This window comes from Caloenas nicobarica, chromosome 1, assembly GCF_036013445.1.
Source record: "Caloenas nicobarica isolate bCalNic1 chromosome 1, bCalNic1.hap1, whole genome shotgun sequence".
NCBI lineage: Eukaryota > Metazoa > Chordata > Aves > Columbiformes > Columbidae > Caloenas > Caloenas nicobarica.
Genome location: NC_088245.1, coordinates 2,240,725 through 2,249,060, shown reverse-complemented (window position 1 = coordinate 2,249,060; position 8,336 = coordinate 2,240,725). Strand labels below are relative to the sequence as shown.

Below are 8,336 nucleotides of genomic sequence, written 5' to 3'. Positions count from 1 at the left end.
TAGGAAAAATTTCTTCCTGGAAAGGGCTGTTGGGCACTGGAACAGGCTGCCCAGGACAGTGGTGGAGTCACCATCTTTGGACGGGTTTAAAAGATGCAGAGATGAGGTTCTCAGGAACATGTCTTAGAGATAGACCCAGTACATGGCAGTGTTGCATTAACGGTTGGACTCTATGACCTCGAGGGTCTTTTCCAACTAAAATGATTCTATGATTCTGTGTCCTGGGCAAGGATGTGAGGGGTCCTGGTGGACAGAGGTGCCTTGAGTATTTAACATATATTGCTGCAGAGCTTGCAGGTTGTTTTGGGGGCCAAATAACAATCAGATCACTTCTCAGCAGCCCCTTCAACTAGATGGTCTGATGTCAGTGATCTCAGGAACCAGAGCCACCCAAACATGCACCTGTCCTGACTTCTTGGAAAGCCCAGTGCTGGGATCAAGGCGATCAAGGCACGCGTGGTGTCTGGTACCCAAGATCTCAGTTTTTGGTACTGCTTTGCACCTTATCTTGCAAAGGGAGCATCTCCTCCCCACAGATCATCCCCTCCAGGCGGTCCTGTAGAGTCCCATGCATTTTGGGAGCGTGCCTCCAGCTACCAACAAGTCAATGCATTCATATTTATTTACAAAAACACCTTAAAATCTGTATTCAGGGGATTTAGAGAGAAATCAATTACCATAAAAATCTATTAACTCTGTTAAAAAAGAAACTGTAAACTTTTGATTCCCTGAGGCTTATTCCTGTTAAGCAAGTAACAACTCATGTTTAACCAGATTTTACCCCCCATTCAAATCTACCATTTTCCTTGAGGTTTGAAAATGTTATTTAACTCTCCTGCAGCAAACAGTGCCTAATCCCAGGAGAGGGGCTGCAAAAATGCTCCAAACAGGCTTTTCCATGTGAATATTTCAGACCCAAGGAGGGAATCAGCATTTCTCCAGCAGAGAACTGCGAACACAGTTGCTTGCAAAATGGAGAGACCCTCTAATTGACACCAGCTATTGCATCTCCATCCTGTCTCATGACTTTTTCTTATGTTGGTGGCAACGTGCTGCTTTTGTATGAGCTGTTGGTCCCTTTTTGGAGCTGACAGTGGTTGTGAACTTTGCTTTCCACCTCTGTGAGCCATTAGGGTTTACTCCATCCTTTGCCTCATGGAATCATAGAATAGTTTGGGTTGGAAGGGACTTTCCAAGCTCATCCAGCCCAACCCCTGCCATGAACAGGGGCATCTGCACCAGCTCAGGTTGCTCAGAGCCCCGTCCAGCCTGGCCTGGGATGTCTCCAGGGATGGTTCATCCACCACCTCTCTGGCCAACCTGGGCCAGGCTCTCATCACCTCAGTGTAAAAAATTTCTTCCTTATGTCTGGCCTGAATCTCCCCACTTTTAGTTTAAAACCATCACCCCTTGTCCTATCGCAACAGACCCTGCTCAAAAGTCTGTCCTCATCTTTCTTATCGGCCCATTTAAGTACAGAAAGGCCACAATAAGGTCTCCCTGGAGCCTTCTCTTCTTCAGGCCTCTTTGCTGGTGTCTTAAGCCTCAAGCTCCTTTTTTTATTTTTCATCTTGCCACCAAAATTCAACGGTTGAAATCTGCCATTTGCTTTAGTCAGTGCAGTCTGGGCCTTGTTTTTCCCCGTCTAAATATAATGCAAAATTACATGTAGATGTGCTGGGATCTCAGTGACCTGTTAATGTTGGTGCTATCAATAGCTGGCGTATCTCCGAACCCTTCTCCTTCCAGTCTCTGTGGTTCTTCCACATCCTGAAGTTCCTATTAAGTCTCTGTTCAGGCCAATCTCTATGTTTCAATGACACATCTCAGTGTGATCTCTTCGGAGGGCTGCTGGAATCTCTCTCCATAGGATTTTGTGATGTGCCTCCATCAACAGGAGCCCTGGGGTGCTGTGTTGGGTACAGTGATCTCTAGTAAGTTGAGATGTAGCTGAAGTCCCAGTGGGTTCTCCACTGGCTAATATAAGGTTTTGCTCAGCCTGCAGTCTTTCAGAAAGAGCTACAAATGGGGTATCCCTCCTCTGTCTAGCTGGCCGTTTTCAGGAGACCTGTAGGAAAACATTTGAGACCTGCTTCCGTTTGCCAGATTTGGCTGAAACTCAAGATTTTGCTAGGTTGTGAGGCAGAGGGTCTCTCCTTGTGTGATATGTGCCATGGCACAGTGTTGGGTTTTGGCATGTGGATCTGCATAGATCCTCTGAGAAGGCTATGCATGCCCAGACGCAGCTCTATAATGTAGTTTTTGCGTCTATGCGCAACAGGGATAGATATTTGGTGGATGGAGTCAGCAGCATCTGGCGTGGATGATCGTGGGGCAGGAGATGCATGAGATCCAGCTGGAGCCACAAGCAAATGGGAGGCAGGCGCTGGCCAGATGAGGCTGAAAATCCACTGGGTCTCATCTCTTTTAGACAGACCTTGCTGACAGGGGTTATTTATTTATCCCAAAATTTGTTGGGAAAAAGAAAAAGGAGGAAGAGCTTATTGCAAACATATACATAGGAAGAATAAATGGAGGGGAACAGCCCAGCCTCTGACACTACTTCAACTACATAAACCCTGATTTTCTGTTCTCTTACCCTCTTGCATCTTGCCAGGCATCCCACAGCTCTGTCATCTGATGCAGATGAGGTAAAGGGAGAACCTGGTCCATCAACTTAATGGGGTTTGGAGGCAATTTGTTCAAGGAACTGTAAAACCTGGAGAAGTTGCCCCTGTAAATTATTTACCAGGGGCAGTAAAAGATCAAGGAAATTGCTGGGATTCCTTGCAAAACCCTGAAGTTTATGGGGTCGTTTCCTTGCCCCTACCAGGTTTTTCTAAAGATCTCTGTAGCAGTTTTAAGAGGTCTTTAACAGGGGCTGATGGCAGCCAGTGTCCGCAAAGATCAGCTAAGACCTGCTAATATGAAATGTAGAAAAATTAGAATCGTGGTGAACTCTAAATGAACTCAGCTGCCCTGAGTTGGACAATGATGGTAGAGCAAATGGCAGTTCTCCATCAGCCTCGTCACCCAAAATAGGTCCGGAAAGATGGAGCACGTGGAAGGAGCAAGCCCAGGTGTGATCTTGGCTGTGGATGGAGGGAGGTGTTGGAGCAAGTGTCTAGAAGCTGCAGGAAAGCTCTTCACCCTGATATGCACATCCCATGCTGCCTTTTCCCACCTAGACTTGGTGTTTCATACCCAGGTGAACCTTTAAATGCAGCGAGATTTTGGAAGGAGTCAGGAAGGGGAAAAACAAGAGAGAAAATGACTCATTTTCCCTTCCTAAGTCAGAGAATAGCGCCCTTGAATTTGGGATCATCTGTAATCTGGATGTGCTGCTGTTATCCATCAAGGACCAACATCTACAACTCACTGCTAGAACACAGAGCACAGCTTTAACTAAAATTTTGAAAATGTATGTAATAAAAATTAGGAATGTTCGATATATTCAAAAACTGAACACGTTCAAGTGCAACATGCATGCACACGTGCATATATGAATTCATATCTGCTAGGAAATTGGTTTAGTTTGTGGCATCCAGATTACGAAACACTTTTGAATCCTTTTCCTCACCTTTGCAGTGTGGATTCAAGGAGCCTTTCTACACCCACAGAGTCTTTGCATGTTATGAATATTAACATTTACTCACTGAGGGCCTGAGGCTAACCGTGCTTTTTCTTTACCTCCCAGTCTTCTAGGATTTATTCCTTATGTGACTATTTTCCTATCTACTGTGCTAATGTGCATTTTTTACTGCATTTGTTCAGTGCTGAAGCATTAAACAATACTAGAGCTGGAAAAAAAAAATAGAAGAATCACACGTTAAATTTTTATCTGCTTTGGCTTAGCTGCCCGAAGTGACTGCAGAAACTCAGACTTATTTTTTATTGCTTAGGCCTTTTTTATTATTATTTCCTGCATATATGTGAACTTGGATGACAAATGCTGAAGATTTAGAGGTACTTTTCTTTTTTTTTTTCTGTCCTTTGTCCCTTGCTGGTTCCATATCCTTGCCAAGGTATCACCAGGAGAAGACCTGCTGTGGGATTATGTTGTCATATCACACAGGCATCTTAGATGGACTCTCTTATTCTTTAAGAATAAACCAATATTTCTTTGGAATTACAAAGAGGAATGGAGGTTTCTGTTAGGATTTAAGCTTTTTCTGAGTGATTTTTTTTTCCCATGAATTTTGGGCTCATTCTATCCCAAGGGGTCAAGCAGCAAGGAAATTTCATCCTTGATTTAGGGCATGAATGGAGAGGATGAGGTGGAAAAGGATAAAACGTCACATTTGGAAAGGCAGGAGGTATGATTCAACTTGAGTCCAACATCAACCCTCATCTCTGACGGTAAAACTACTTACAAACCTGTTCTGAAGGCAATGAGTTTGGAGCTTGTTAATTTACTGTCGATCTTCTCTTAATTAGATGGGATGGGTTGGTGACTGCTAAAGGCAATGAGGGCCATGAGCACTGGTGGCCTCTGGGGATGATCACCCCATGGGGTGACACATGCGGGTTCCTTTGCCCTGGGTACAGCACCAGGGATCCATGAGTTATTTAGGAAAATCAGCAATTTGGAGGATTTTTTCTGTCTCGATGTGGCAGCTGGTATTTTTGGAGCAGGACTGGGGTGAACTGGTCACAGTGCCATTTGCAGAAATTGTGGAGCCTTCCTGGTATAGACCAGTAAGAGCATTAGGACAGGCTTCAGTGCCAGCTGTTGTGATGGACGTGTGCTCTCATTAGCTGTCTCAGTACATATTCTATTGCATTTCTGGTGTTATTTTTAGATATGGATTTTTTTCAGAACAGTGTGTTGTATTTACAAGCTAAATTATCCCTCACCTCAATTGTATTTTGGGCAAGGGGAAGTGTAGAGATGTGAACGATGGGAGGAAGAGGAGAAGAGAGGATGGAAGGAGATACTTTTGGAAAAAGCATTGAAATAAGGGTCTGTGCAGGAACATTTCTGGAGGAACATATGTTTTTAATAATGTTAACATAGAGCTCAGAAACCCAGTGAAAGGCTTTGCTGCCTTCCTTCTCCATGAAGGGTTAGTTATGGTCCAGGACAGGCCCTGCCCTACGGAGCTGAGGATTAAACGAGAAGGGAAAAGGGGACGCTGCCAGGTTGGAGCCCACAGATTTCACTGGCTGGGAACACTGCTGTACAATTTAATCACCTCTGCTCAAGATATTTTAACCTTTGTATGTGCAGCTCTACCATATGCAACTCTACCAAAGTCAGTGGAACTGCACTATGAAATACTAGCCCATAATTTAAATTTTCTTTCTAAAGTGCACAAGCTGCACATATGAAGGTTGAAATATTTTGAGCACAGGTGATTAAATTGTACGGGATTAAATGAGAAGGGAAAAGGGGATGCTGCCAGGTTGGCCGTGCAAGAAGGATGCTGGGATCTGAGGGGCGTGATCTTGCCAGAGCTCACAACGCAACTTTCATAAAAGAGGTGGGGGTAAAACCTGGTTTTCTTGGGTCTCAGCTCCACATTTCTCCTCTGTTACTTGATTTTCTAGAACCTCGTTTACTCCTGTTGATGAAAAGCCTGCTCTCTCTCTTTTTTCTCCTTTTTCCACCTCCTTTTTTCCCCCCTCCTTTTTTCCCCCCTCCTTTTTTCCCCCCTCCTTTTTTCCCCCCTCCTTTTTTCCCCCCTCCTTTTTCCCCCTCCTTTTTTCCCCTCCTTTTTTTCCCTCCTTTTTTCCCCCTCCTTTTTCTTCTTTTCCCCCCTTTTCCCCTTTTTTCTTCCCCCTTTTCCTTTTTCCCCCTTTTTTCCTTATTCCTTTTTTCTTTAATCCTTTTTCCTTTTTTCCTTTTTTCTTTTTTTTTGCCTTTTCCTTTTTTCTTTTTTTTTTGCCCTTTCCTTTTTTCTTTTTTTTTGCCCTTTCCTTTTTTCTTTTTTTTTGCCTTTTCCTTTTTTCTTTTTTTTTGCCTTTTCCTTTTTTCTTTTTTTTTTTGCCTTTTCCTTTTTTCTTTTTTTTGCCTTTCCCTTTTTCCCTTTTTTTGCCTTTTCCTTTTTCCCTTTTTTCTTTTTTCCTTTTCCCCCCTTTTCCCCTTTTTTCTTTTTTCCTTTTCTCCCCCTTTTCCTCATTTTTCTCCCCCTTTCTTCCCCTTTCTCCCCCTTTTTTATTTTTTCCCTCTTCTTCCCTCTTCCTCTTTCTTCTTCCTTCCTCTTTCTTCTTCTTCTGTTTTGCTTTGTTTTTTGAGGGGTCATGCTGTGTTTTTCCTTTGAAGCCATCTCCACAGCAACTGACGGCAGCACCGCACAGAGGTTTTGATGGGAGTTAGGAAAGAAGGACACAGCATGGGTTATCTGCTTGCACAGCAGAGATCTTCATTACATCCAAGTACACCCAGCAATTAGGAGAAGAGAGAGGGGAAAATAAGAAATGGAAAACACATTAGGGGAACTTAAGTCCTGAGGGTCTCAGAGTGACGTGATGGGCAAGGTGACCACAACCCTGATGCTCCTGCAGTCTAGGCACAACCCAGGCTGCTCCAGGCACTTGACCTTCATCTTGCTTGTTTGGGAGTTCATTTAAGTGGGATTTTTCCAGGCGATGCATAGGAACTCAGCCTTGCTTCCCAAAAGGGACCCCATCTATTAATATAATGCAGTGTGGTTTTTGAGGTTGCATGTTGTGAACTGGAAGGAACAATCCAGCCCTGGCAAAGAGTTAGGCTGGGTGAAGTCATCGAGCTCGTCTTTTCACCTCATCTTTAATTTCCACCCTGGAAGTGGTCCATGTCTCCCTGTGAAATCTCCTCAGCCCAAGACAAGCAGATGAGACTGAGAATGGGAGAACAACTTTTTTTTTATTTCCCCCCCGCCAGTGAAAAAGAATAAAACCTCTTCTGGAAGCTCCACTTCCGTTGCTTTGTAGAGAGAAGTCTCTGCTTCGCAGAGAGACACTTCTGCAGCAATTTTGGGGAGTTACTAAACCATCTATAGGCAATAATCAGAACTGTCATCCCCCTTCGGCTGCCCCACGATGGTAGGCTGAATCTCCAAGGGCAGCAAATGCAAGGCAGTTAATCCTGGATTTAGGAACCTGAAAGTTAGTCACAAAACAGGCTAATAAAGACTTGAGTGCAGGTGATTGCTCTCTGCAGTGATCTTCTAGTGATCTTTCCCTCCTGTGTAATTGGGGCAGCAAACGCTTCTCTCTTTCATTACACCACTAATATTCACATTTAGGCTTAATTACCTAAGGTGGTCATTGCCTGAAAAGGGTGTTGTTAGGGAAAGGTGCTGGGGGAGCAAAGCTGAGCTCTCTCCTGTAGCATCAGCAAAGAGATGAAGGAATTAGTGGATTTATGGACTTTAATGCCAACTGCCTAAGCCAATATGAGCCTTTGTAGCTGGAGAAAAGCTTCCCTTGCCACTGTAGGCAGGTAGGAGCATCATACCCAGATGACATGTGTTAAAGCCTCTTTTCTCCTGCAGATGAATGATTCTCCAGGCTGTGTGGTGACTCCAGGAACCAAGAAGGAACTTCTTCCCAAGGAAAAGGAAAATGTTATATGCCCAGATCTTGGCGCTGGCAGTGGCTGTGGTGCAGTACAAAGTCGTGGTTGTTCATGAAGGTACGTGACAAGTGGGCTACATGAATACAGCAGCTGGGGGTGATGCTGAGACACATCAGGGAGAAAAAAACATTTTCCAAACAGCTGTTTCCACTAATGTCATGGATAGACACACAGATGCTGTCACATTGGAGCTGTAGTGCTGATGCCTTTAACTTCTGCATAGGGTCCTTTTAGTTTGGGACCATCTGGCTAACAGAGCATCTCAGATGGCCTCCAAAAGCAGGCAGGACCTGACTTGCTGCACTAGGGTTTATGAGGAAATCAGGGCTCTGCTCAGTGTCCTGCCTCTAATACTGTCCCACCTCAGCTGCTCCAGAGGAAGGTGGGGAGAAAGGGAAAAGCATGTCCCCTCCTGATTCCTCATTTGATCTCCAAGACTTGGTACAAGCCACCATGCAGAAGATATGAGAGAAAAGATCTCAAGGAAGCCTTGAAGCCCACGAAGAGCTTTTGGGGACAAGGGAATGGAGCCAAAAGGCAGGAGACAAAAGGACTCCAGAGAAGAACCTCATGGAGTTATGGCATGATCCATGACATGTCCAAAATACTGGAATAGGTTGCCCAGAGAAGTGGAAGATGCCTCATTCCTGGAAATATTCAAGGCCAGGATGGACAGGGCTCTGAGCAACCTGATCTGGGTGAAGATGTCCCTGCTCATGGCAGGGGTTTGGACTGGATGGCCTTGAAAGGTCCCTTCCAACCCAAACTGTTCCAT

At 44.6% G+C, this 8,336-nt stretch overlaps 1 protein-coding gene across 1 annotated transcript in view; it reads left to right on the top strand.

The window, feature by feature from the left end:
• Positions 1-7,548: 7,548 nt before the first annotated feature.
• LOC136003220 (collagen alpha-1(VII) chain-like) overlaps positions 7,549-8,336 on the top strand; it is a 110,517-nt gene continuing 109,729 nt past the window's right edge. The window contains exon 1 of the mRNA XM_065658617.1: positions 7,549-7,618. Coding sequence (XP_065514689.1) covers positions 7,549-7,618 — 70 coding nt within the window. The remainder of the gene's footprint in view (positions 7,619-8,336) is intronic.